The sequence below is a fragment of the Hirsutella rhossiliensis genome, assembly GCF_020360975.1.
Source record: "Hirsutella rhossiliensis strain HR02 chromosome Unknown scaffold00006, whole genome shotgun sequence".
Taxonomy (NCBI): domain Eukaryota; kingdom Fungi; phylum Ascomycota; class Sordariomycetes; order Hypocreales; family Ophiocordycipitaceae; genus Hirsutella; species Hirsutella rhossiliensis.
The window spans coordinates 1,779,807-1,807,340 of record NW_025408672.1 but is presented as its reverse complement, the minus strand read 5'-3'; the positions used below and the strand labels follow the sequence as shown (position 1 = coordinate 1,807,340).

At 58.4% G+C, this 27,534-nt stretch overlaps 8 protein-coding genes across 8 annotated transcripts; 2 read left to right on the top strand and 6 right to left on the bottom strand.

Annotated features, from left to right (window-relative positions):
• Nucleotides 1-1,380: 1,380 nt before the first annotated feature.
• On the top strand, nt 1,381-3,304 carry HRG_06410 (sugar transporter domain-containing protein; the record flags this gene model as incomplete). Its single annotated transcript, XM_044864881.1, has 4 exons — nt 1,381-1,931; nt 1,993-2,225; nt 2,281-2,859; nt 2,934-3,304. The coding sequence occupies 4 exons, from the start codon at nt 1,381-1,383 to the stop codon at nt 3,302-3,304; spliced, it is 1,734 nt and encodes a 577-aa protein (XP_044719821.1).
• Nucleotides 3,305-3,797: 493 nt separating this feature from the next.
• Nucleotides 3,798-6,687, bottom strand: HRG_06409 (sodium/hydrogen exchanger family domain-containing protein; the record flags this gene model as incomplete). The annotated part of the gene is made up of 4 exons (XM_044864880.1): nt 3,798-5,159; nt 5,280-5,842; nt 5,914-6,013; nt 6,082-6,687. The coding sequence occupies 4 exons, from the start codon at nt 6,685-6,687 to the stop codon at nt 3,798-3,800; spliced, it is 2,631 nt and encodes an 876-aa protein (XP_044719820.1).
• A 3,794-nt stretch (nt 6,688-10,481) lies between these two features.
• HRG_06408 (uncharacterized protein) lies at nt 10,482-11,303 on the bottom strand (the record flags this gene model as incomplete). The annotated part of the gene is made up of 1 exon (XM_044864879.1): nt 10,482-11,303. The coding sequence occupies one exon, from the start codon at nt 11,301-11,303 to the stop codon at nt 10,482-10,484; it is 822 nt and encodes a 273-aa protein (XP_044719819.1).
• A 5,439-nt stretch (nt 11,304-16,742) lies between these two features.
• Nucleotides 16,743-17,415, bottom strand: HRG_06407 (uncharacterized protein; the record flags this gene model as incomplete). Its single annotated transcript, XM_044864878.1, has 3 exons — nt 16,743-16,822; nt 16,876-17,344; nt 17,377-17,415. 3 exons carry the CDS (start codon nt 17,413-17,415, stop codon nt 16,743-16,745), a joined length of 588 nt encoding a protein of 195 aa, XP_044719818.1.
• Nucleotides 17,416-18,590: 1,175 nt separating this feature from the next.
• On the top strand, nt 18,591-19,466 carry HRG_06406 (ctr copper transporter family domain-containing protein; the record flags this gene model as incomplete). Its single annotated transcript, XM_044864877.1, has 4 exons — nt 18,591-18,683; nt 18,770-19,141; nt 19,256-19,350; nt 19,418-19,466. 4 exons carry the CDS (start codon nt 18,591-18,593, stop codon nt 19,464-19,466), a joined length of 609 nt encoding a protein of 202 aa, XP_044719817.1.
• Nucleotides 19,467-19,963: 497 nt separating this feature from the next.
• HRG_06405 (fungal specific transcription factor domain-containing protein) lies at nt 19,964-21,784 on the bottom strand (the record flags this gene model as incomplete). The annotated part of the gene is made up of 1 exon (XM_044864876.1): nt 19,964-21,784. The coding sequence occupies one exon, from the start codon at nt 21,782-21,784 to the stop codon at nt 19,964-19,966; it is 1,821 nt and encodes a 606-aa protein (XP_044719816.1).
• Nucleotides 21,785-22,733: 949 nt separating this feature from the next.
• On the bottom strand, nt 22,734-23,353 carry HRG_06404 (uncharacterized protein; the record flags this gene model as incomplete). The annotated part of the gene is made up of 2 exons (XM_044864875.1): nt 22,734-23,129; nt 23,186-23,353. The coding sequence occupies 2 exons, from the start codon at nt 23,351-23,353 to the stop codon at nt 22,734-22,736; spliced, it is 564 nt and encodes a 187-aa protein (XP_044719815.1).
• Nucleotides 23,354-24,709: 1,356 nt separating this feature from the next.
• Nucleotides 24,710-26,501, bottom strand: HRG_06403 (ENTH domain-containing protein; the record flags this gene model as incomplete). Its single annotated transcript, XM_044864874.1, has 7 exons — nt 24,710-24,903; nt 24,976-25,114; nt 25,202-25,769; nt 25,818-26,129; nt 26,193-26,272; nt 26,334-26,365; nt 26,420-26,501. The coding sequence occupies 7 exons, from the start codon at nt 26,499-26,501 to the stop codon at nt 24,710-24,712; spliced, it is 1,407 nt and encodes a 468-aa protein (XP_044719814.1).
• Nucleotides 26,502-27,534: the final 1,033 nt, after the last annotated feature.

The following is a 27,534-nucleotide window of genomic DNA, read 5'->3' as shown; positions in this document are numbered from 1 at the left end:
AGTGTGCTTGGAAGACGCGACGGAAATAAGAGGTCTGGCTTCGATGGAGTGAGTGGGCAATTCAGCCACTGGGGGGTGGGTTGCAAAGGGGAGAGACCCTGGCACGTGTACCAACGGTACGCGGCACAGGCACTTGGCAGGTTCTTTGTAACTTACTGCACAGATTCGTGCAGACAGCGGCTGGCTTTTGTAAGAAAATGAGTGAAAAAATGGCAATTCTCCACAGCGGCTGCAGCCTCTGCGGTGGCGACCAGGTTGAGTTTTGGACTTGCTACCGTATGCCTTTGCTTTATTAACCGTATAGCAAAGCGTACGGCTAAAGAGGTTGCAGGAACGGGCCACGTGCTCGTCCCGTCCCACCGGAGCAGACTCTTGGCAAGCAGGAGCAGCTAGGCTTTGTTCTTGCCGATGTCTTCATCGTCTGTGTTATCTAATCTGGCTGCCCAAGGCACTACCGGAGCCTACCTACAGAGTACAGTACTTAGGTACCGTACGGATGCCACCGTATTCGTACCCCCCCCAGGCCCTCGTCGCCTCGGCCAACTCAAGCCTTTTTCTGCATCGCCGGATCCTCCCGCCACGACACCAGCAAAAGCCTCCGCTCTATCCGTGGCATGTGCACCACCTCTCCCATCCAAAGGATCCTCGCCCGATATGGTCCCTAAATGCGCAGCACTCCATGGACCAGTCGCCGCCCGGCCCACCGAGCCGGAGACGAATCAGGCTCTCTACTGACCGCACGCATCCCCAATCTATAGCGCTCCAAAAGGATGGAGCTCGACGCCGAGAGTCTGTATGGCTCGCCCACCCACCACCATTGGTGCATCTCGGTGCTAACCAACGGGGCCCCCGGCCCATGACCAGGGTCCGCACAAAGCTCGGAGCGCCAAGCAACAAACCCCGTGTCTTGGCCGCCCCATCTGATTGGCCCGTCCTCAACCTCCAGATTGAAGCATCGAGAGACTCTGCGCGCCGTTGCTTCCGCCTCGCCGCCGCAAAGGATCCAGCTCCCAACGCCTGCCGGCTTGCCGTCTTTGCCTCGGCAAACATGGCCCTCTCGCGTCAGCCTGCCTGTGGCGTTACTCGTCGAGGAAATGCCTCTGCCACCGCAAACGTTAATTTCTTGCCCCGGGGGGACAATGACTGCTTAGATGATTCTTGTCCGTCTTACTTGGCCCTCCCCTCCCTCCTCGCCTCTTTCTCTCTCCTCCCGTCCTCTGCTCTGTTGTTGACGGTCGTGCTCCCGGCCCTTTCTTCCCTCCTCTTGCTTCATCGCTTGATCCTGCCGCTCTTCATCCCCCAACTGCCGGAAACGCCCTTCGTCCCCCGACTGCCAGAGACGCCCTTCATCCTTGACGGCAAAGGCCTTCTGCGTCTTCCATGGCCCTTCTCGAATCAGGCCCACCCCCGGCCGTCGTCGCCAAAACTTCTGGCGGCAACAGCGCCTATCACAACTTTCACAATGACTTCGCCCACGTCGCCGACGTCAATGAGCGCCGCCGCCTGGCTCTCGCCGAGATAGACAAGGCCCCTTTTGGCTGGTACCACGTCCGTGCTTGCGTCGTCGCCGGCGTCGGCTTCTTCACCGACTCGTACGACATCTTCACTGCCTCACTCTTGACCATCATGCTCGGCATCGTCTACTACCCCGGCTCAGGGGTCATGCCCGCCAACTCTGACAACGCCATCAAGCTTGCCACCTCTGCCGGCACTGTAGTCGGCCAGTTGGGTTTTGGTTATCTCGCAGATGTCGTCGGCCGTAAGCGCATCTACGGCCTCGAGCTCATCGTCATCATCTTTGCCACTGTCGGTCAAGCATTAACCAGCGGCTCTCCTGCATGCGACATCATCGGCCTCATCATCTTCTGGCGCGTCATCATGGGCATCGGCATCGGCGGCGATTACCCACTGTCTTCCATAATAACTTCCGAGTATGTTGTCCCCCCTTGTTGTCATACACACCAACGTATCCTGACCACCGCTATTCAACAGGTTTGCCACGACAAAATGGAGAGGCGCCATGATGGCGGCCGTCTTCGCTATGCAGGGGCTGGGCCAGCTCGGCGCTGCCTTGGTCATGCTATTCGTCACCCTCGGCTTCAAGTCGCACCTCGAGCCCGCCCCCACCGTTGCTCAATGTGACGGAGACTGCCGCATTGCCGTCGACAAGATGTGGCGGACTCTCATTGGCATCGGTGCCGTTCCTGCCTGCATAGCCCTCTATTGTCAGTCGTTTTCACTGCCCCGTGCCACCTGCCGCTTACTGACCATCTCCAACAGTCCGCTTGACCATCCCCGAGACCCCTCGGTACACCTTTGACGTGGCTCGAGACGTCGAAAAAGCCCAGGACGATGTCAAGGCGTACATGTCGGGCAAGCCCGAAGGAGAGCCCGACGCCGTGACCCGTGTCGTCACCAATGCCGTCGCCAAGAACAAGCTCGAGGTCCCCAAGGCCAGTTGGACCGACTTCTTCCGCCACTACGGCAAGCTCAAGAACTTTTCTCTCCTCCTGGGCACCGCCGGCTCATGGTTCTGCCTCGATGTCGCCTTTTATGGTCTCTCGTTGAATAACGGTACCATTCTCGGCGTCATTGGGTACTCGACCAAGAACACAAACAGCGTCTACGATTTCCTGTACAAGACAGCCGTCGGAAACCTCGTCATTGTCCTTGCCGGTGCCGTGCCGGGCTACTGGGTGTCTGTCGGTACAATTGACATCCTTGGCCGCAAGAAGATCCAGATGGGCGGCTTCATCATCCTGACTGTTCTCTTCATTGCCATGGGCTTTGCGTACAACAGCCTTTCCTCCAATGGTCTGCTGGCCATTTATGTGCTCGCCCAGTTCTTCTTCAATTTTGGTTAGTCATGATTTTACCCCCAACTCAACCGAGGAACCGTCTTCTCCGTGTCTGTCTCTAACACATGTCGACAGGCCCGAACACCACCACTTTCATCGTGCCCGGCGAGGTCTTCCCGACCCGGTACCGCTCCACCTCACACGGCATCTCGGCCGCCTCGGGCAAGATTGGTTCCATTATAGGCCAGGGCGCCATCTCCACGCTGCGCACCCGCGGCGCAACAAAGGCCAACCCTTCACCGTGGATGAACCACGTTCTTCAGATCTACGCCCTCTTCATGCTGCTCGGCTGCTTCACCACCCTGCTCATCCCCGAGACTGCCCGCAGGACCCTCGAGGAGCTCAACGGCGAGGATGACTACGCTGCTCAGCACTCCTCGCCCGCCGTCATAACTCGGGGACAGACTAGCGGTGATAACGACGAGGGGTCTGCAAAGACTGCGTGACGAGACGCCTAGAAAGTGTAGAGCGAGGGAAAATAAGAAAAAGAAAAAAAAGTTGATGATGCGGTGCTTAAGCAGACGTCATAAGACGATTGGGTGGGCGGACATGGCTTGAGGAAACCCCCAAATCCAGGAGTTTCGGGACACACAGCTTTGATCAAGGGCAAGGCACCTTGGGGAGTATCAGGGCACTCATTTCATCTGTTGACCAGACGTCGCAGTATTATCTCATACATGTATGTATCTTTTATGATCAAGGGCGGTAATGTCATCTTCGCCACTATAAATCCACTTGTGGTATAATATCAAAAGATTGAATTGGCAACGCCATGCAAAAAAAAAACCCGTAAAGTGAACAGCCCGAGCCGTTTTACGCCAATCCTCCGGGACCGGAGGGAGAGTATACAGGCAAGGGAACAGGAGGGCACCATGCAAAGCATACATGGTAGAGCCTGTCCCGTCATGATACAACAAACATCCGTTGATCATTAGCGAATTAGCTCGCCTCGGCGCTCTGCTTGGCCTGCACGACGAGCAAGTCTGCCCGCAAGCCGCCGGCGACAAAGTGGCCCGCGACGCGGCCGAGGCAGCCGACGAGGTCTTCGCGCGCCGCGCGACCGGCCTTGCCCTGGTCGAGCTGGGCGCCGCTGCCACGGCCGACCACGACGAGGGTCGAGGCCTTGGGGCCGGGCGTGTGCGGCCGCCCGGACGCAGGCTGGGCGAGCTGCAACAGGTCCTCGACCGTGGTGGGGCCCGAAGTCGTCTCGAACTTGACGCGCGAGGCCGTGTCGGCCGAGAGCGAGGACTGGGCCGTTTCCAAGAGGTGAGAAGTCTCCGAGACGCGCACAATGGTTGCGGTGGCCTTGGACTGCACGCAGAGCTGCAGGACGAGGCGCAGGGCCAGCTTGTCGTCGTGGCCGCCAAAGTAGGCGAGGAAGATGTGGTAAGGCTTGGTGGGCAGGGCAGCGGCGGGGACGTCGTCGCCCTGGACGCCAAACGAGTGCTTACGGGAGAGGGGAGCGCGGTCAGACCCCTTTGCGGAGGCGGAGGCGACGGCGTCGGCATCGTCGGTTCGGGAGAAGAAGACGCCGACGTTACGGTCGCGCGAGTCGAGGACGGACCGGACAAAGGCGCTGTACGTCGACGCCATACGGTCCTCGACAGTGGCCGACGACAGGATAGGCGAGTCGCCCATGCCGCCCGTCTCGCTCCAGGGGACGAGGAGCAGGTCCGACGCCATAGTGGCCGCTTTGCTGACGAGGGCCTCGGCGAAGCGCCCCTCCGGCATGACGGCCACCTCGCCCGACATGGCCAGGTTGTGGAGCTGGCCGACGGTGCGGAACGTGTTTACTACTGGGTCATGACGGCTGTAGTCGGCCACCTGCGACACCGTCATGACGGACGAGTCGCGGTCCGTCAGCTGCAGCAGGCGCATGCCGTGCACCCAGACGGGTCTCCGGGGGCCGTCGGTCGAGACGGCAGAGACATCAGGGCCCTTGGGGTTGGCCGACTTCGTTGTCTGCTCCGACGCCGTCGACGCCGGCTCGGGCCCGCCAAAGAGGGACACGAGGTTGAGCAGGGCAGGCATGCTGTCGAGGCGAATGTAGGCAAGCATGCGACTCACCCGCTGCACAGAGCCTGACTTGTGCTGGCTGCTGTCGTCCGAGTCGGAAGAAGGGAGGGGCGCGCCCGTGTCCCAGTCAATCTCGCCGCGCTTCCAGGCGGCGATCTTGATCTGGTACCAGGGCGGGTAGAGGTAGGAGACGATGGGGGTCGTGGCAAAGGTGGTGAGGAGCGCCATGACGACGAAGATGGTGAAAGTGCGCGTGCTGAGGATATTTGCTTGGAGGCCAATATTCTGCGCGATTGTCGGTCAGTTCATGGTCACTCGTCGCATTGAAAAGCGAGAAAGACGACACCAAAAGTTTGGACAGCCTTCTCCTCAACATTCCTTTTGAGAATAATGAACAAGACTCACCAGCACAATAAGCTCGACGAGACCCTTGCAGCTCATTAGCACGCCAATGGTAAAGGACTCGCGCCACACCAGCCCATTGGCACGAGCCGCTAGGGCGGCGCCAATGATCTTGGTGAAGAAGGCGGCAAAGGTGGTGGCAAAGACGTAGCCCCAAGCGGTTCCCGAGTCCAGCAGGCCCAAGTTCGTGTTGAGGCCGGAGAGGGTGAAGTAGAGGGGTAGGAAGATTGCACCGATGAGATCCTCGAGCTTCTCCGTGACGCGAATGTTGAACCTATTTTCGCGGGGAAGAATGAGGCCGGCCATGAAGCTGCCAAAGATGGGATGGACGCCGATGATGCCGGTGAAGAAGGAGGAGGCGAGGGCAATGAGGAGGATGAGGGAGATGACGCTCTGAGAGGGGTCATTTTCGATGCTCCCGGTGCGGCGGAGGAGCCATATCAAGGCAGGCTTCACGGCAAAGGTGAGCAGCAGCATGAAACCGAGACAGCAGAGCAGAATCCAGAGGGCGGTGAGGCCAGTGCCGGCGTTGACGAGGGCGACGCAGAGCGCCAGCAACACCCAGCCTGGAGTCGCATTCGTTAGCATTTGCACGTGGGAGACAGGAGACATGGGGGGGGGTGCGTGACAAACTTACCCACGACGTCGTTGGCCACACCGGCCGAGAGCGTAATGACACCGACCGAGGTGTCGAGCAGTTTCAGTTCGGTGAGGATGCGGCACAAGACGGGGAAAGCCTGGAGAAGGGGAAGATGAGCAAAAGGGCCTAGTGGACAACGAGGATCAGGGTCGAGAATAAACGCACGGTAATGGCGACGGCAATGCCAATGAAGAGCATGTAGACGCTGAAGCGGATGGGCGCAAGGGAACCATCGTCGCGAAAGGCGTTGTAGACGCCCCAAGCGAGAGCACAGCCAATGCCAAAGGGAAGGGCGAGGCCGGCAAAGGCGACCGAAGTTGCAACGCGCCAGTTGCGGGCTAGAAAGCGGACATCGGTCTCGAGGCCGATGAGGAAGAGGTAAAGGACGAGACCGAGGTTGGCGACTAAATTGAGGTTGGGCAGCGAGGCGGCGGGGAAGATGGCTTCGCGGAAACCAGGGATTCGGCCCATGACGGAGGGGCCGAGAATGATGCCGCCGACAACCTCTGCGATGACACGGGGCTGTCGAATCTTTGCGAGAGGCCAATGGAGGGCATGGCAGACAATGACGATGAGGCAGACCTGGATGATGAAGAGGATGATGGGGTTGCTGGGATCGTATTTGGACGGGTTGGCACCTTCGAGAACACCGCCCTGGGGAGTAGCCCTGTTCCCGTCGGTGGCATTGGCTGCTCCGGCTGCGAGGGCGGCGGGTAGAAGCCTGGCCATGGCGACGGCGGCGGCCAGACGGAGAATGCGTGGGAGCCGCATTGTGGTGGATGCGGAGGCGGAGGAGCAGGAGAGGCTGGGCCGGCGGCGACTATTGTGAGAAGAGGGAGAGGCGTCCAGGCGCCAGCAGCAGAGCGAGGCTGCCAGGAGTCGAATCCGAGGGGGCAGGATGGAGGCGAAGCGAAGCAAGGCGGTGAAGAGTTGTCGACGGTGAAGAGGAGGAGAGGCGTGAGAGTTATATAGAGCCCGGGCCACGACGGCTGACTCGGTGCGAGGCTCAAGGATATCGCAGGAGGAGGAGGAGCAGGAGGAGCAGGATGGGGAGAGAGAGGCGCCCGTTCCCCTCTTGTGTTGTTTCTGGCGGGCGCGGGTTCCACGGCGTGCTGAATTGTTGCAGCCAACCCGAGATGGAGAGAGGCGCTGAGAGGGTCGTTGAGAGGGTTCTTGGCCCACTTAGCCCTGGCCTTGGCGTTTTGCTGGATGCGTGGCCAACAGGGGATGACGATAAGCTCGGGGCTAAAAGAGCCCTGTGGGGATGGGGACGCAGTGGGCGACGACCCTAAACCCCCCCGCGAGTCCAGGCGATCAGGGTGCTTCTAGCCCTGAAGCCGCGAAACAGGCCGGGGAAAAGGGTCGAGAACGCTTGGCAGACCCACGCCGCCAGACGATTCCCAGCCGGAGAAGGCCGGCGCTGTTAGTCGAGCGCTTTTCATGTTTACAGTCAAACGCCGTCGCCGCTCTCAACCTGACAATTTCCCAGCCGGAGATGGCCGTCGCCGTTGGTCGAGCGCTTTTCATGTTCACAGTCAGACGCCGCCGCCGCTCAGCCTGACGATGCTTGCATGCGGACGGGACGGCACAGGACGGCGAGGCTGGGTTCGTGGCCCGCCAGAGGGTCTCTGCCCGCACGCATACCACGGTATCACTGCAGATGGAAGCCGGCAAGCACACTGTATGCCCGGTACTGTAGGGCCAAATCGTTGGCAGTGCCCGTCGGCAGACACCAGAACCAACAGCCCCCACCCCGTTCATTGGCTCCCCGCAGAGAAACGGCCGGGGTGCAGACACGTCCTGGCTGGTCATGATGCTTCTGCTCTACCCAACCTGGGCAGCCGAGCGGCAGGCCTGATTTGTCTCAGTTTTCACGTGCCGGTGCGGCAAACCACCCCGTGTCTTGGGACCCACGTGGACGACCCGCAGCAGGGTCCTGTTGAGTGGATGGCAGGGTGAATAAAGGTGAACAAGTTAGTTAACCTTGATCACAAATGGTGAGACGGAAACACTCGTCTCTGGCGCATCCACAATGTGATGATGGCATCGCCCAGCCTGAGCAGCCGCCAAGTCGAGCCGATACCATGGCGGGACGTGGCCGTCGCAAGGACCCGGTCATGCACACCCACTCGTCCACCCACTCGTCCAACCACTCGTCCAACGCGTGCTCGGCTCGCTTGTCTTCGCTTATCCTCGTGACGCTTGGGCCGGGGTGAGAGCAAAGTGGGCGGTGACGGCCCATTTCGACGGGGCAACAGAGGCTCGAGTGCGGGGGAGGGGACGCTAAAGACCCCTGATGCGGGTTAGCAGCCGCCAAGGGCAGTCACCTGACTTTGTCGTCCTCCTCCTCCAAGCCTCTCCCTCCCACCTTTGCCTCGCAAGAGAAACCATCGACCCGCAACCTCTTGGTGATTGGCCGCGGCACTGCGCTGCACTGCACGGTAAATCACCATCCATGGCCAGCACGTGGGCGACGGTGCGTTGCCGTCCTGAGCCCCTGCTGCCCGGCCTCCAGCAAGCGTCGCCGCAGTCTGTCCACATGGGAGCAAGAATCGAACGCCAGTTTTCCTTGCCACGTCCCGCTCAGCTACAGTCCTTCACCTCCCTCTCCCCATCCCCCGTCTCAGCCAGCGGCTCGTCACAGAGGGAGCAAGGCCGTCATGGTGGTCTGGTCTACAACAGCAAAGCTCCCAAAAATTTGGGCCCCTCGTCACAGGAGAAGAAAGGCCATGGTGATGCTCTACCAACAACAATTCTCGGAAATGCATTGTGCCTCGGCCGTGTTACGACGCTGTTCCCGTCGAGCTCCCCTGCTTCCGACAAGCAGTTCCAGGCCTGTTTCGCTCAACCGGACACGGAGACAAAGCCTCGACTTGCCTCGACCGCTCGAAATTCACCCATGGATGGCCTCGCACAACCAGCTGCTCCGTCGTTCCGTACAATCAGCGTGCTCTGCTGATGGCATGAATTTGGCGAGCAAACATTCTTTGTGGCTACAGCTCCTCGGTAGAGCTCGGCGTGCCGGTGAACTGTGACTCTGACTGTGCCTGAACCTGGCCTTAATGAAGTCCAGAACGAGTTGCCCTTGACTGAACATCAGACTCCTCCAGGCTGCACGCCTCCGACACCCATTCAGTAATCCGCGTCGCCCTCGTGTTATCTCTCGACAGCCCCAAGATGTCTGTTTCCGCCAGTATAAATTCGACTTGGAACCCTCGCTTCCCGTTCTGCTTCTGGACGCCCCAGATTTTCCCAAGTCCAAGGAGACGACGTACCCTCCGAGTCCATTGCAAGATACCCCCTACAGGATCCTCGACAAGTCGTTTTCGCGCCCACCAAAATGGGCAGTTGCATGTCCGCCCCGCGGAGCGGCAAAAAGAAGTCTCGCGGGAAGAAGGTTCGCGGGAAGAAGGCTCACCGGTCGTAAGTCGCCCTCCAAGGTTCCCCAGCTCTCCACACTCCTCGAGCATCTCTTTGTTCTTCCACTTTGCGGATTCAAGTCCCCAGGCCTCGCACTCACGAGATGATCCCCACTAGCAAACCTGTATTTAGCATTGAGTTGGAATATCATAATTCCGAGCCTCATCTGGTCCGACGCCGTCACCACCATCGGGTTCGCACTGGTCGGCCACGGCACCGAAGTCGTCGCTCCGACGGCGCGAAGCAGCGAAAAGACGAAAAGAAGGCCAACGGCAGGGAGCAGGACGAACCCGACGGGCCAGCAGCCGGGGATGGGAATAGAGAGGGCGGGAGCGGCGCCAGCGGTAGTGAGGATGGCGACGATGGAGATGCGGATTCAGATGGGGGAGACAATGGCGATGCGAGGCAACAAGGGTAGGGTGGAGCGAAAGAGGACGCTTGTCCCGGCGACAAAGGAAAGAAGGCGGATCGCCATTCTTCTCATAAGCACAAACATGCTCGCGGGCTTCACGATCGGGGGCGAAAGAGCCATCGAGACCCTCACGATGACCCAAGCGTTAGCACAACACAAGGGCATCTCCTCTTGCTGCATTAATGATTTCAAGGGGCATTCGCGGCTGGCTGCGTGATTCTTTACTTTTTGATGGGCTATTGCGCATAAGTGAGGAGTGAAGAGGAAACAGGTCAAGTGATTCTGTGATCATTCGGATACTACCAGGCCAACAGTAGGGAGTTCGTATGTTGGAGTGCTCTAACATGTACGCAAGCAACGTTTTCATGACATGGGGAATTTTCCGGGACTTGAGAAAATTTACAAGTAAAGAATGAGCCACCTCAGCAAAGATATTCCAGGACATGGGACCATCACACGCTGGGCAATGATCAAAACATATCACCGGGGAACGATTATCAAGGGCAAAATGCGGCTAAGTATATTCTAGGACTAATTAAACTGTCAAGAGGGACGAAGACTTTTCCGGCCACGACCTTGACAAAAAGAAGAGGGCGTGCAGAGTGTACAGGGTGCGAACAACCCAATGATGAAGCTATAGACATCAAGAAACAAAACCATGCCAAGACTAATAATAGTGCCCGCAATGTGTTGACGCCTACAAGCCTCCTCTCGCTGCCGCGACGCTCGACGCTTAGAGGAGCTTGAGGCAGTTGAGCGCGCTGATGTTGATGAGGCCACCCAGCGACTTGCCTGTCTCGCAGCAGTAGGCGTTGTTGTTGCAGTGGCTGCCGAGAGCCTGGACGGTGCAGCCCAGGAGGCCGCCGTTGCAGCAGACCTGCTGGTGGCCCTTGGCGGAGCACACGTTGACCTCGTTCCGGTGGCCATGGCGGTATCCGCCGAAGCCGTGGTGACGGCGTCCACCGAAGCCGTGGTGGCCGTGGTGGCCGTGGTGACGGTGGTGGCCGTGGTGGCCGTGGCGGCCGTAGAAGTCGTCGTCCCAGTCGCGGCCGTGGTGGCCGAAGCCGCCGCGGCGGTAGTTGCCGAAGTCGCGATCGTGGTGGTGGTGGTGCTTGCCGTGGTGCCGGAAGTCGCCGCCGTGGTAGCGGCCATTGCCGTAGTAGTCGTTGTCGTTGTCGTAGCGTCCGTAGTCCTTGATGCCCTTGTAGCCGTAGTCATCGTAGTCCTTGCGGCCGTACTTGTAGTCCTTGCCGTAGTAGCCATCGTGCTTGTGGCCGTACTTGTAGTCCTTGCCGTAGTAGTCGTTGTCCCAGTCGCCCTTGCGGACCTTGACGTCCTTGTAGTCGAAGTCGGAGTGGCTCTTGCTGACCTTGACGTCCTTGAAGTTGAAGTCCGAGTGGCTCTTGTAGTCCTTGCCCTTGAAGTCGTAGTCGTTGTCCCCGTAACCCTTGTAGTCCTTGTGGTCCTTGACGTCGTAGTCGTTCTTGCCCTCGGTGGGAGTGGCGACAGCGGTGGCGGCCAGGGCCAGGACGGAGAGAGCAGCAGTGTACTTCATCTTGACGGCTGAGAAGAGAATGTGATCAAAGAGTAAGAATAAGCGAGTGGTATTCTTTTTGAAACGAGTGTGACTGATGAGCTGCACTGAGTTGCTTGAGAGGGTGATGAGGATGAGAGAAGTTGGTCTCTGGGCGGCGGAATCAAACGTTTATATAGATGGCTGGACGGCTAGGAAAACACCCGTTTTGCGGGTTGAGTCCAAAGCCCAGCCCCTACTCGGTCAGAGCGTTGCCATCCCCATCCTGCTGCGTCCGCCGCCCCTGGATCTTGCTGCTGCTGCTGCTGCTGCTCCTCCTCCTCTCGCCCGCGTGAACCATTGCACACACACACACACAAGCACGATTGCTTTTGCCATTTCCTCTCCCCCCCCGACCCTCGGATCGTCTGTCAGCGACAGACAGGGACGCGGCTTGGTAGCTCTGCATTAGGGCGGCCGCCCTTCGGCACAGCTCGACCCTCTGCCGGGAGCAGCACGCACAAGAGAGGCCGGCCACTCACACGAAAAAAGGGGGTTGTCAGCTAGCCGGGCCTCGAACCGTGGCCCGTCACCCCAGGTCTCCCCCCGACGTCTGCATTAGCCTTGTCAGCTCCGTGCCCGCCAGCCCGAGCGCCCCGGCATTGTCCAATCTCTCTGTCAACTAGACAGGGGGGGTCTTCGGCAGTTCCTTTTTCCCGATGCAGGTCTCGACGCCGTCGCTTATTTTCCTGCTTTGCGAGTCGTTGTTGTCTTTTCGAGAAAAAGAAAGGCTGTCATTGTCTTGCTTGTCTTTTTTTTTTGGCCTGTCTCGCCGTCCTGCTTACAGTAGAAGCTAGGTGTAATTGCTGCTCGCTCCTGTTTCGAAACATGCGAGTCTTGGACAAGGGCTCGCTCGTAGACAGGCTCATGGTGATGCCTATTAGACACTTGCCTCTTGTTCTAAATGCTCCCTGCGTTTTCTTTTCAATTCAACCGTTTCTTGGATATTGCAATGTGCCGTGTTGGGGCCTACAGTGTCTATCCAGCATCTGTCAGCTGTCAGCATTGTCAGCTTTGGAGGTCACCGAGCCTCGGTGCACCAACCAACCGGCTCGAGCCGTCCCCGTCGGTAGTAGAGAGAAAAGGACTTTGAGTGGCGGACAAGACAACCCGCCCCAACCTCATTTCGACCCGGGAACCCAGACTCCTGAGCTTTGGTAACGGGCTATCCTCGATGAAGCCTAATGCGGCGTCCGAGTCCCCGATTTTTGTCTTGACTGCCGGCCAATGTTACTTAACATAGACATACCAGCGTGACATGGCCTGTCAGTCATGCCTGCAGTCGCCGGCATGTCTCCCCGGTCCCCGAGGCTCCCGGCAGATGCAGGTCCCAGCTTGGTCGTTGGTCTGGCGACTGACCGACTTGCTGAAAATTGACCAGCACTCTGCCAAATATATCGAGCTCAGTAAGGTGGTGAGCTTCTTTTTTCCGCCATGGATCTCTGTTGTTGCCCTATCCTGCCTCCTTGTCGACTGCTTCAGCCCCGACGGGCACAATGGCCAGACCCTGGCATCACATGCCTCTGTTGTTGCTTCTCTCGATGACTCCTCGGGCTGCCCATTGGAAGCGGCGTTGGACGGTGTTCGCACGTCCGTGTCGCCCCACCGTCCATTCTCGTCATCGTCATCAGCTGGGACAGCCTTGCCAAAGTTGCCTCGGGGGCTGACGGGGGGAACCGGATTTTTTCGTGTCTCGGTCAGGCGCGACTACCAAGGGACGATCCAAATCTTGTGTCCCGTGAGTGAGTAAGGGGCTCAGCTATCCCAGACACGCTGTGCCTCCTTGGGGGCAAGGGTCTTGTTCCCCGGGTCAGCCAGCCTCCGGTCTCCACCAATCAAGCTTACTTTTTGTGTCTCGGAGATGTTCGTCGTTCTGCTCACGTGTCTGCTCACGTGCTACTCTCGGAGTCACTTCGCAATCTTTCAGAGCTCTAGGGTAGTTGGACGACGTACCCATTCAATACCCCCAAAAGCTGCCTTCCTTGACGAAATATTTAAACGGTCCTTCAAAGCATATTGAATACATCGAGACTGTGAAGAGCCATGATTCGTGATACCGCAGTCATTTACCGATTTACCTGAGTTGAGATTGCAATCAAAAGTGAACAAATACCGTAATTGCCAAAGTGCCCCCGTTCGGTATATATGGTTTGCCAAATCCAGCAAGCAATATCACTCTCGCGACCACAGCAATTCAATCGACACTTCTTCTTTAAAAGAATAGCAAACAAAGTCTTCGCCCTTCTACCTCTCAAGCTTGCTTCTCCCTCGCTACCCTATACAACGGACGATTTGAATCCCCCCCCCTGCTCTTGATCGAGTGCCTCAGTATCACGTTTCGCATTTGTTCACAGAATCATACAAAGTCTATCCTTCAGCAAACTCCAGTTATATGGTTTTCCAGCTTATGTGTTCCTTACTGCATTGGTTCCCGTGCCGCTGCATTCTGCTCCCGGTCCAGGAGCATAAAGAAACGGCAGGCAACCTGATGATATCAGGTGTGTGTGGGATGTCGTCTGCAAAGTAGAGTCTGGCCACTGGATGGGATTTCGATTTACAAGTGCCGTAATGGCCACATCATGGCAGATATTGGCATATCCTGTTGCCAGTCTCCAAGTCTTCAGCAAAGATTCCGCGTGACCATGTTTGCCACGAGACGATAAAAAGCAAGTGCTGAATAAGAACGTACAGAAGCAATATCGACTTTGTCACGGTGGAATTGGGATGCGAGCGCCAGACACATTTCCTCATGTCATTGTTCAGAACAGCCAGCCTGTCTGTCAGACAAAAAGACCAGCCAACAAGACTTCTGTCCGTAAGATGATACAGAAGACATAAGCTATAACACGCACCAGTGATGCAACTGCTGGAGCTAGTCTCCCTCTGCCAGGGCCCAAAGGCATCAGGTCTTTTCACGTTGCGTCGTCATTTGAACTGTCTGGTGAGAATTCTGACTTAATATAATCCGCAATCAACGCTTGATACCATAAATCTTCCACCAAGAAGCCTATAATACCTCCATTGCCGACTTGAAAAGCAGGTAATACTTATATCTATGCTAGGCCCTTGAGCCGTCGACTGCGTGGAATGGGCCTCCGGGCGGCCATTCCCCAGAAAATGGCGCAATATGGCTTGTTCAGCACTAGGCTCCAAAACGCCAGATATAAGCCCTGTCGCCCTTGCCAACTTGATAGACGTCGTCTGTTTTGAGATATACCACTTTGTGGTGAATATCCAGAATGCACCAACGTACAGTGCCATCCTGTGTGCAGCCAACTGGTGCGGAATCAGGGTCGTTGGCCAAAAGTGAACCGCGGACAGACGTTTCAAAACCGCCCTCTCCGGTTGATCCACCATGCACAATCTCGATTGCTTCTCCAGTAGCATTGAAATTGACAGACCCCGAATGAGGCTGGTGTCGATCAAGGAAGGACATCTCAGGTGCCTGGCGAGCTTCAGGAAAGTGGTTGTCTATCGCCATTGTACACACCGGCGGCGGTTCGCGATGCAGTCCTTGTCTTGTACACCGGTTCCCAGGAAGGAAGGATGTCTAGCCGGTTGTTTCCCGTGGCCATTCGTGCGGCTTGCACCGTAGATGTCGCCTTGCTTCCTGATTCATTCCGTGTATCGGCTCACCGGATCGAAGGCCTTCTAGCAGGTTGCTTCCTGGTGGTAGTTTGCGGCTCGCACTGTAGATGTCACCTTGCTTCCTCCCGTGCACTGGCCGGCTGCTTGATCATGATTGTGTGTGTGTGATACGAGGACCGAGTCCTGAATACGGTCCGTCACTTAACTGTGAAAGCCCGCGCAAAAGCGGCGACGTCTAGAATTCTGAACCGGGAAGCCGATTGGGTCCACAACGAGAGGCGGCCGACTTCAATCAATCTTTTCCTGTCTCGAGTTCGAGCGGCGAGGCCAGGCCGGCTCCCAGTCTGCCACGGGCTTGCATGGCGGTCGCAGTGTTGGGTGGCTCCTCCAACATGAGCCCGGCGCTGCAGGATTGGTGAAAATCAACACCGTATGCGTCGAGGGTTGTCGAGGTCACCAATGCGGTGTATGGCGAAGACGGTGCACGGTCATGGCGTCACTGATCGAGGCAACCCAGCCCTGTCCGGTTTCGCGTGAGCTTGGGCTGCTGTCTCCGACGGTCATCCAAATCGGCCAATGATGACCAGATCAGGCTCCCAAAATCGGGGGTCTTGGACTTGGTTGAGCCCAGTTTCCACTTTCTGCAACATGGGTCTTTCGAACCGGAGATTCGAACTTGTCGAGTGACAAGGCAATGATCCCGCATTAGCCGCGATGCCTCAGTCCAAGACGCGACGACCAACTCGGTCTCCGGAGTCGCCCCGGGTTTTCAGGACGCAGCGGGTGAAGAGATGTGAAAACAAGCCATGGTCTCTCCGGAGCACGCGGGGCCTCGTCTCGGATGATGCGGGACAAGGCATCATGGGCGGACACCTTGGCGGAAAGAGATAGGAAGGGGTTGTTGATTGAACTCGCCGGCTTTGCTCGAAAGCGTCTGCTTGGCGTCTGAGGGAAAAGGGGCCGAGGACGCGAGATGCTGAGAGGCCGTCATGGCTCTGCAGGTTTGGTGAGGAAGAGGGAAGAGAAGGGAAGGAAGAGGAGCGAGGGGCTGTTGCCCTATAAAGTGAAAAAAATCTCCAGCGAAGGTGTTGCCTGGAGGCCTGAGGCTGCAACATCCAATCCCCATTCAGACACGCACAGTTAAGATTGGACCAACTTGAAACACAGCCCTGCAACCTGACGATGCAAACGCAGCAGCCGCCCCTACATGACGTCGAAACTCGGATGCCAGTCACGGGCTCCTTGACAGTTGAAGACCCCCTGCCAGTCTCGGCATCAAGTCCACGTCAGGCCGGTCTGCGGCGAGTTTAACAGTCTGGTGTCACGAACAGACAGGGCAAACGCAAAGTCCCGCAGTCCAAACATGAGGAGAGCCGATGGACGAGACCGGATGGACCGTCCATTGGCCGTCGACCAGGAGCTTGGCCTCGCCGCCGAAGGATGGACCGTCCATTGACAGCAATCCATTGTTCACGCGTTACCCCTGGCCAAAGGGGACAGCGGATTCGGCTGGCGAGAAGCGAGCCAACGCACGAGCGCTTCTCGTCGTCTTTGGCAGCAAACAAACGAACAAACAAGAGTGACGAGAAAAGAAACAGACCCCAGTGCAGTGAATGGGCAGTGACGTCTGGACAAAGCGCCGCCTCATTTGTGCGACGGCCGCACTTTGCCACGGCTTGCGTCCCAGTAACACCGGTTTCAGGGCCTCGCTTGTATTCAAAAGCTGGCCTGCCCTCTCGTCGCCCGTTTGATGGCTTCAGGTCTGCGCGGCATTGTCATCGAGGGTCTTCCCTGGTATTGACAGACCCTGGTATTGACAGACCTTGTCCTGTTTCAACATCCCACGTCCCCCTCTCCCTCTTCCACCATGGGCTGCTGCTGCTCGAGCACCTTTAACGGCTTCCAGGACATGGCTCCTCGGCCGGCAGAGTCTCCTCTTTCACAGTACGTCGTCGGAGCCCGCGACAAACGGCCAGGATCGACCCGCTGACACCTTGCCCCAGGAACCGGCAGGGCGGCTCTCGAAGCGGTTCGTCGTCATCATCGGGTATGCAAACGGCGAGCGCGGGGGCGCTCCTGGGGGCGGCCACGGTGCTTGCCCCCGTGGACCCGACGGCTCTCGGCGTCGGCGATTCGGAAGAGCCGTCTCCACGGTCGTCGAAATCAACTTCCCCGGCAGGATCGCGGGCGCCAGCTCCGTCGCCCAGCCAAGGCCATCGGCCGTTGGGGGTTAGCGGCTCAGCGGCGCCGGCCGAGGGATCCGGATCGACGAGCTCAAGCAGCTCTAGTGCCGAGTCTTCGTCGCGCTCGAGTTCCAGGCATTGACAGACCAAAGCAATGAGGGAGACAGGTAGGACAAAGCGATAGCCGACCTTGGCGCCGGCACAAAGGGCCACGAAGGGCCGGATTCTTATTTCTCGCAAGCTGGCATGGGGCTGTGGACATTTTCAAGAACATGGCATGAGACCGCATCACGAGAGCGAGGCGTTGAGAGGATATGGAGCATGAGCTGAGTACATACAAGGTCGATGGTCGATGGAGAATCAACATGAATGACGATTGCCTGTTGGGTGACTGAGAGAGTTTGCGCCCGGAGCCGAGTATGCTGAGCGAGAACGAGCCGACCAACAGGTCGAGAAGCTGGGATATAGCTGCTGCTGCAGGCCCGACGCGGGTATCCGGAGACAGCCAAAGAACTGACAGATATAACGAGAAGAAGCCAGGATGCTTTGTGCAACAGTCTAGACGCCCGGACGCCGGCGATGAACACACACCCTTTTTCTTTGTTTTGTTTTGCTCAACTCGATACGCAGCGCTAAACTTTGTTCCAAGTCGCGCATCGCTAGTCTTGCATCAAATGGCCAGCCGACGTCCAGCCAAACATGCTCACGGCGATCAAGTTGACGCCGTGGCTTGTCGGGCGTGAGACAATAAAGTCGTTGTTCGCACGTGGTCAGGCCGAGATGGGTGGCAGAGAAGCAAGGGTGTATATCCAGGCCATGATAATAGTCGCAATAATGAATAACCACCTGCTTAATGAGTCGACGGGCCGTGAAATAGTCGGCCCATGCGGCCTGCGGAAAACTTGCTCAAAAAAGCGCTCTCTCCAACGCTCGCCCAGTGGGTGTTGGCACCTGGCAGGTACTGTATGTACTTACTTGTCCTGACACACGACAAAGGGAAACGGCTTGATTGAAATTTATTTCTTTGTGCGAGCTGGGTGCTGCCCGAGAATGAACTTTGGCTCTCGAGTCTAGTGAGCTTGGGCTGATTTTGTGTTTGGCTTTTTTTTTTGTATAATTTTGCTCCGTGGTCTGTGACTTTTTTGACTCTCGCGATGCACACGCCCGCCAAGCCATCTCCCGCCCCCCCTAGGTTGTCGAGCCTACATGTTAGTTATATGCACAGCAGGTAGTGATGATAATAAAATGTAAACAATCATGATTAAAACACGCAACGACATCCACCCCGTTGAGGCTAATCAGTATAAAGATTGGCTTGCCAATCTCCATGTATAAACTTGGACTCTCCTCCCCCCCCTTATTCCCCTCCTTCGCTCCTACACGTGTTAGTCCTCAACCTCGCGTCATCCAGCTCACAAGTCGGAAAAGACGACAACCAGATCGACGACAGCATCTTCACGACCCAGTCGTGGTCTCGAGAGCAATGGATCACGCAGCCATGGGCCACGGCAGCCACGCCGCCAGCCCCAAGAACAGCAGCAGTCCCGCCGCCATGGGCACGGGCATGGGCAAGGGCAAATGCAAGATATCGGTGCGGACACGTCCCTACCGCGACGGGGAGAGGGAGAGAGAGAGACAGACAGACAAAGACTGACCGGGGCATTGCGCTCTACGCAGATGCTCTTCAACCTCAACACCATCGACTCGTGCTTCCTCTCGGACCGCTGGCGCATCACCTCGGCAGGCATGTTCGCCGGCTCCTGCATCGGCGTCTTCCTCCTCACCGTGGCCCTCGAGCTGCTGCGCCGCTCCATCAAGGAGTACGACCGCTTCCTCGTCAGGCAGCACCTCGCCAAGTTCCAGGCCTCGACCGCCGCCGCCGCCGCCGCCGCCCGCGCCGAGGGCGAGTCGGTCAGCAGCAAGGACGTCGCCGTGGCCGCCCGCGCCTCGTGCGCCGCCGTTCCTCCCCTTCGCCCCAGCGTCCTCCAGCAGGCTGTTCGTGCCTTTTTGCATCTTCTCCAGTTTACCTGCGCCTACATCCTCATGCTGGTCAGTGCTGCCTCCAGTCCTCCCCGCCCCCCCCTTTGGCTGGTTTCCGTCCAGTCAGGGCGTGTGGTGCAGGCTTAAAGGAAAGACCATGGCTAACACCAATGGAACTCGCAGCTCGCCATGTATTACAACGGGTACCTCCTCCTCTGCATCTTCCTCGGCGCCTACTTTGGCGCCTTCATCTTCCAGTGGGAGAATCTGCCCCTCGGGTAAGTCGAGCCCCCTTTCAACCCTGTGTCCGTATGGGAGACGGGCACTGACGGTTCTTCTGTATAGGGGTCAGCAGACGAGCGCAGCCGAGGAAGCAACAGTCTGTTGCGGCTAGAAACGGAGAATTTATTCTGTAGGGAGGTCAGCAGACGAGCGCGGCCCAGGAAGCAACAGTCTGCTGCGGCTAGCCACGGAGGATCCCACGTTGGCGGTGCAGCACAACGACGACGACAATGACGAAAACAACAACAGCAGCATCCAAGTGCCTATGGTGGAAGCCAAGATAGAGGCTGTGGGAGGAGAGGGGCCTGGCAACGACCTCTCGGGAGAGTCGCCGGCGCCCTCGTTTGCATCCGGATATTATTGCCTTTAATCTCATACTGTAATACTCATCACTATCTGATTCTTAGCATGTAAACGAGGTGTCGCTCCATAGAATGCTCGGTTCGGGAAGTGTACAAGGCAAGGGACACACCATGTAAGCAAGCAGTTTAAACATTGAATCTCTGAGCAGTGGCTCCAAATCAGCGTCGTCTTCTCGTCTTCGTCATGGGCCAAGGCGGCACGCATCTGCGCGAGATGGACACAAACAGGTCCCCGGGGTATCTTCAGTCATATCAACAAAACGCCATGACCCAGCATGTTCAAGCACTTGGACACCGTCCACGTCTCGTCAATCCGCCCCCTGCGAGACCACACCTTTTCCATAATCTCCATCGCTTCCTTGACCGTCCCAAAGATTTGCAATGGGCCTTGGCTCCGGGCCAGGGCGCGGTATGTGTCTTCGTCCTCGGCCGGCGACAGGCACCCGCTGATGCAAAGCGGCCATGCTAGGGCGCGCAAGCATGACCCTCTGGGGACCCGCGAGAGCCGCTCCGTCGCCTTGCGGACTGGGCAGCGGATTTGCGGGTTGGATGGCTGCCAGCCCTGGATGACGACGTTCAGGTAGCTCAGCGTCGCCAGAAGCCAAATTATCTGAAAATCGGGCTGCTGCCTGACATCAGACCCCGTGATTGGATCCGCGACTAACAGCGGGAACGAAGTCGTCGCAAGAGACGAGTTGTTGTCGCCAGCTTGGAGCTCCAAGGCCTCGAGGCAGCCCTTGATGGCATCGCCCAGCACCTGGCCCCGAGACGCCAGCTCGTCCGCCGACAGCGAGCCCGCCTGTACCTGCAACTTCTTCCAGGATTCGAGACTCGCCACGTCGCCCAGCACCTGGACGATCCAGTTGGGCAACCCGAAGAATTCGTCCAAGAAAAGGGGTCCAGCGGGGACGGGCTCTGTCTCTCGCGGGACCGTGGAACATCCGGGGATGACGGCCGTTTGGTAGTGACACAGCCGTGGCGAAGTGCCCAGCGTGACACTTGATAGAACATCAAGGTAGATCAGAGTTGCCGTGAAGAACCGCAATGCCGCCTGATTGGTGCTCCACGGCCGTCGCATGCCAAAGTCAGGGGGCGGCCACGCCGGAGAGTAGAGGTTGTTGAGCGTCTGTGTCCAGAGTTCGGGGTCTGGCAGGATCTGCAGGAACAGCGCAACGGCGGCGTCGAGATGCATCCTCCAGTTGTCGTTGCACGATGTGGTCACCTCGAAGAAGAGCATCTGCACGATGCTCTGCATCACCACCAGCCCCCTTTGGACGTCGAAGCCTGAGCTGTTGGCATTGAGCGCGCGCATCTCCTTTTGCAGCTCCTTGAGCCCGAGCTGCAGCTGGGTCTCGAGCTTGTGGATCATGCCCGCGATACACTCCTCGTGTTCCCTGTCGCCATCCGCCAGCACGATGGCGAAGAAGGAGCTGGCGAGCGAGATGGACGTGTGGTAGACTGACTTGTTGCTGTGAAGCACATCGAGGATCCACCCCCGGCCGCCGGCGAGGACCGGGGGCCGATAGTGCGGGAAGAGGTATGGAAAGACATAGTCGAGGTAGATCATGAGAAAATGCAAGTCGCCCTCGGACAACGAGTCGGCGTCTTGGTGCCGGGTCGCGGGCTGCTGGCTGTGCCAGGCAATGTCGGGCGGCGATGCGCTCGTGCTGTGGCTGTCGGCCGGGGTCGAGGCCGTGTCGTGGCTGCGAGGCGACGGATCGGTGTCGGACGCGCCGGGCCTGGCGCTCGGCATGAGGGCATCGCCGTCGTCTGAGATGGTGACCATCCTGGTTCCGTGCTCCAGAATCTCGAGGTACCTGCGGTCCCTCCGCTGGCTGGCCTGTTTCTTGACCTCGGCCTTGATGCCCTCGGCCATCTGCCGCTGCCTGGGGCCGCCGTCCATCCACGCCGGCTTCTCCTCGTCGAAGTAGCAGGTGATTTCGAGCGCCTTGCACGTGTCGCATTCGGGGCGGTTCTCGGCGCACTTCTTGCGCCTGACTCGACAGGTCCAGCAGCCGCCCGACGAGCGGACCTTGCTGTTGGCCATGAGCTGCTTGAAGAGCGACATGACGGGCTGGGTGGGGATGACGCCGCCGAAGACGTCTGCCGGGGCTCCAAGAGCGCATAAGGCAAGGGAGAGAGAAGCTTGCGAAACAAGGTGTAAGGTGAGTAGAGGCCGCGACGTAATGGGCCTAATGCCTCGAATTTGTCAGCGGCCAGTCCTCCATTCGTACCCGTATATGCAAGCCTGTTTAATGCAAGAGGCTCGATAGAGGCAAACTGGAGTCTCAGAGTCAGACCATTGTTCTTCGCCTCTCTCTCGCAGTCAAACCGTGTCCAAACGCCGAGTTGATTGTGTTTCTTTTTCCCGTCTCTAATTCTGACATTATGTTTATGATGCCCGAGCCAAAGCCTCAAGCCACCATCCGTCCAAAACCGGGGAGCCAAATACCAAACTGAATGCTCTCGACGCATTACTTCCAAACAGCCCACGACCCAAACAAAGAAAACAGAAACCCTTTTTTCTCTCTTTTTCTTGACCTTTATGACTTGCCATTGCCACCTCCAAAGAGCGTTTGCCGCTTCTCAAGTAATCCCAGGTCCCACCATCCGTCAATCCGCTCCAATATCGTCTTCCGCTTCGACTTGGCCCTCATTGGAGCCTGAGGAGCAGGACTCAACGGTGACGGCAACGGCGAGCGACCAGGAAGCGCGACGGATGGCGGCAAAGGAGGCACAGGCGGCAGCTCCTCGAGCGGGCGACGGGCCTGTCGCACGCGAGGCCGCCTCTCGTCCGTCGACGCCGTGGGGGGCAGGGGAAGCCGTGGTGAAGACGCAGCTCGGCGGCCGGTCGCCCGACGAGGAGGGGGAACCGTGATGCCGAGGGCATCCGAAGACCCGCCGGCCGGCCGCCTCTTCTCCGGCTCGGCAACCATTGCCGTGGTGCCCAGGCTCCGGGCCTTCTTCAGCACCGGAGGCCGCGCCGGCGCCCCTGTCGAACCCCCACGGCCGCACCCTCATTCAATGTCCTTGGGCGGAGGGCGGCTGCCGCCCTTGAGGCGCTTCCACAGGCAGGCCGACGCCACGGCTGAGACAAAGTACAGCACGCACAGGCAGATGCTTAGGCCCCAGATGGCCTTGAGCTCGAAGCAGGCCGCCTTGTCCGCGTCGACCCACTCGTACCACACCTGGCGCGACAGATTGAGGAATAGCGAGCTGATGAAGTTGGCCGTGTTGCCCGAGTCCGGCAGCGACGGACACGACAGGTAGCTGACGGGCTTGCCCACCACGCATGCCACGACGATGACGGCAATCAGGCAGAGGCTGTCGGCGCCCGTCGAGATGAGCAGAGGGAGCAGCGAGTCCCAGTACAGGATGTAGGTGATGACTGTGTATACGGCAGCCATGCAAGCCTAGTCGTTGTCAGCACATGGACGGGGAAGACATGTCCAAAGCGGCATGGACTTACAACGACCAGAGTGCCAACCAGGGCAGGCGGGGCCACGTAGTTGGCCCCGACCATCTCCGAGATGAAGTTGGACGTCAGCCCGATGATGGCAATGAGAGCAACCGCCTGCATGGCGCGCATGGCGGTAAAGGTCAAGCCCAGGGCACCCAGTGCCGGGGGAGCAGCCATCCTGAGACACGAGACGGGGGTGACGAGCGAGAGGCGCGGTCGCGTGGAGCAGTGCGCCGTGCGGAGAGGCAGGTGCTTGCAATGAAACGGCAGGACGGCCGGCGACGCAGGCCTGGAGGAGGGAATCTTGCCGAGGGAGAGGCGCCCGACCACCGCTTTGGTGTCGAGGGGATGGTAGCGAGACGGAAAAGACGACGTTAAGAGGCCAGAAAAGTGCGAGGAGAGCAGGCTCGATCCTATGATGGAGGCGGAGTGGATGGTTGGTGATGTCTGGATGGGGAGGCTTCAAGTAGAACCAGAGCGAAAAAGGAAGAGTTGTGACGAAATACCCAGACCCGAAATCAGACTGACGAGACAAAGGGAAAAGGAAAAGAGAACCCAAGGAAAAGAGAAAAGGAAAAGAAAAGGCGTGTAAGTGGTGTTTCTTGGAGAGTTGCTTGATGGGAGAGAGAAAGGCAAGGAGAGGGACGACAAGTTCGCCTCTTTATACCAAACCTCTGGCACGGCTTGGACATATTGACATCCGATCAGCTCCTCCAGCCCCGTTGCCCCGTTCATCAAGCGCCAAGCACAGCATGTCAAGCAAACCAATCACCAGCCAGCCATCCAACTCTGGGGCGCAGGCAGCATCTCCCACCGCCCCATCAACGCCTGGAGAATCTCAGCATCTCGCCTTGCCACTCCACCCCGGCCGCAGTGGCTTCGATAATAGTATGAGACGTCCAAGCCGTGTGAGCAAGCGCCGGCCCAGCCAATCACTTGGACGCATTCCGCGAGTCCCGGGATACACGTATAAAACGGTAGCACAGCCAATGGCTTGGCCTGGGCGCTTGCCACTGCGTGTAAGCGCGCCGACCCGGACCCTGCCAGCCGCCAGCCGCGGGCCGGAGGCGTTTCGACCTTGTTGAGTGCGCTTGATTGGATCTCGTCGCTTCTGGACGGCCATGCCCGTCAATGTGTTTCCCGATGCGGTCCGGTAGTATGCGGCAAGCAGGACGAAGGGCTTTGGCTGCTAAAATTGTCTTTTGCCGTCTGTGTGAGAACGAACAATTCCTTATGCAGCTCCAGGCTGGAGATGGGCAGAAAGAGCTGTAACAACCACGCTGCCCCTTTTAACACGTCAAGGCCAACAACCCGTTCTTCGAGTACTGTGTTGAATGCTCGCAGTTCCGCATTTGACGAGACCAGCACCCAGGTCAATTTCGTTTGCTACGCCGGTACGCCTATCTAGAGCCCAAACAAGAAGCACGCTCTCCCCAATCGTGCTCTGACGCAGGCTGCTTCATCCCTTGTCGCCATCGCTTTTCCAGATTATGTCTTGAGGGCACAAGTCTTGAGGGACCCGCAAAGCCCACCTCACCCAAGCAGGTCCCCCGACGCCGACCCACCGCCGTTGCTTGGCCGTGACGGTGCCGCCGCCGGTGCGCCCCAGATACCAGCGCTGCTCTTCTCCTTGGCCAGCTGACCCATGGCTGGCCCGGGCGGGGCCGTGGCCGTCTTCTTGATGCCGGCGCTGGCTTTGCCCCATAGCGCGCCGAAGGCATCGCCGCCTGCAGCGGCTCCGCCCGCGGGTTTGGCGGCGGAGCTGGTAACAGGCTTCATGTTGGCCATGGTGGTGGGACCAGTAGTCGGGGATGCCATGCTTGACATGCCTGCCATAGAGGAGGCCGGCGGCGTGGCCTTGGGCTGGGCATGGGACTGGACGGTGCCAAAGTAGTTGGGTCCCGAAGGCTGGAAGCCCGTCTGCTTCGGAGGCTGAGCCTGCAGCGGCGGAGCGATAAAGGACGAGTAGTTTGCTCCCGGTGTGGCCCCGGTGCTCGGCGCTGGTGAGATGGACGACGCGCTGACCATCTGGCCCAGATCGGCCTTTTGCGGTGCCGATAGGGGCTGCGGTGCCGCGAAATGGGCGGTGGACGACGCCGTCGAGGTCAGCGGCGGCGACAAGGGCTGCCCAAATGCACCCGATGACGCTGCCGGCTGCTGGGACGGTGCGGCCGACTGGAAATCGTCAAACTCGTCGTCGTCAGCGGCAGCGCCGGCACCGCTGCCGCTGGGCCCAGCCAGGTCCTCCAAGCCAGCGCCGTTGGACGCAGCCGGCGCGGCCGAGGAGGGCTCGTCAAAGGAAAAGAGGTCCACTTCAGGCTCCTTCTTCTTGGGCGTGTCGCCTGTTGTCTTTTTGACGCCCGCCCGCTCCGTCCTCCTTGCTGGTCTCGACGAGGAAGCTGCCGGCCTCTCATCCTCGTCAAACTCGTCGTACTCTTCGAACTTATCCGACCTGCCACCGGCGTCCCGGAAGTCGCTTGCCTGCCCGCCGAAACCGCCGCCATCCCCATAGACGCCGCCAGAGTAGCCGCCATAGGAGGCATTGCCCCCGCCGTAGCCAGAGCTCTCATTACCGAACCCGCCGAACCGGCTGCTGCTCGAGAAGCCGCCGAGTCCCATGCCACCCTCAACACCCGTGTACTTGTTCTTTGAGGCGCGGGCCTTTTTCCGTTCGGATCGTATACGGTCGACATCGCCCAAGAGCTCGGCCAACTCCTTGGCCCTGTTCCGCACGTTAATGCCTTGGTCTTTCCCGTTCTGGTCGATGAAGTGGAATTGCCGCAGCATCTTCAACAGGGTGATATGCCCTCGAGCGTCATCGATGACACGCTCGGAGCCGTGCTTGACAAGGAATTCGAGTAGCTGCAGTGCTTTGTAGATCTGGCGCCATTCTTCGGCTGATTTCTCGGTGAAGCGTCGGTATATCATGGGCATGATCTCGTTGAGAGTTTGGCTGGTGTTTAAAAGTCAGCAACCGCCGATGCTCTTGTCTATGCGGCCGAGCAGTTGGGCGTACTAGCTAAAGGTGCCATTGGCAATCTCCTGCATGAGGGTGGAGGATGAGCCCCAAGGTTCGTTGTTTGTAGCCTCTCGAACCTGGGAGAGTCGGGTCAGCATCTGGACACATGGAACAGTCCCTGGGCGTGTGCAATCGGACCTTGGCCTCCATCTCGGTGTAGTTCATGACGGCTAGACGGGACGTCAGCATTGAGAAGGCTGGAAGGGGCAGCCAGGAGTAGGCACCATTTTGCGCTTTTCGAAACCCGGCCTTGATGTCGTACAAGGACAGGTTCGACACGGTGTTCTTGAGGTCGTTCAGGTCCATTTCTAAGGGTTTAGCAGGAGGGAGAGGGGAGACGATGGCAGCAGAATTGAAATGCAGGTCCGAACTGCTGGTGTTGCTGAGCGATGCTTGCGCTGCCACCAGCCCGAGAGAATGTCGAGGCGGACGTCTGGATGCGCTGGCCAGATGGACTTTCGGGCCGCCGCGCAGTGACACAAGGGGTCTGGACCTCCTTAGGGAGGCGGGCATCACGTGATGTCAGCCGCAGGCTGCACTGTAATTTCGAAGGGCGGCGAGTCTGTCCAAAGTACCTTTGCGCCCTAGAAGCGTGGAAAGGCTACTTTACGGGCCGTGCTCTACAATATTTCTCCAACTCCAGCGAGAGCCAAGGTGGCGAAACGATGGCGGCAGGCTGCTAAACTCTGAAAGGGACCCGGAGCTTTGAAAGCGATGACTGGGCAACAAAGCAGCGAGTGCGTGCCAATCAAAGACGCTCGTCACGTCATGCGGCGCCGCTGTGCATGTTCCAAGATCAAACAATAAAGATGTCGCGAAACATGTACTGTACGAGCACGTATTGCGGTTCTGCTTTCGAATGAGGATCATCGGAATCGACGGCTTCGAGAAGACTTTTTTTAAATTAGAATAGTCATTAGTAAATGAGGAGTGGTTTCTTTTTGTGAATCGCTTCCCTGGTTAGCCACGGGCTATACCGCTCAGCACGCTCGGCACCCCAGACGTGTCTTGATTGGCCAGAAACCTCCGAGACGCGATTGAGCCAAAACTTTTTTTCCTCTTCCAGAGGCTGCCAGCTCCGACTCAAGCGACGTGTGGACTTTGCCCTCGACGAGAACAATCCTTTCTCGCTTCCTCTGAGCGTTGCCGATTGTCAAGCAATTATATTAGCAGGTAAGCTTACCCCTTGCTACTCGTTGTCGTTCCTCCACCGCCCGCGGCACGCCCCTTGCCCTTCGGCTGCACGCCGTCGAGCTCCCCCAAAAGGCCTTCCTATGTGCCCAGGCGCTACGCAGTCGCCGGCAGGGCAGCTCATGGCAGAGCTCTTTGGTCGTCGCCG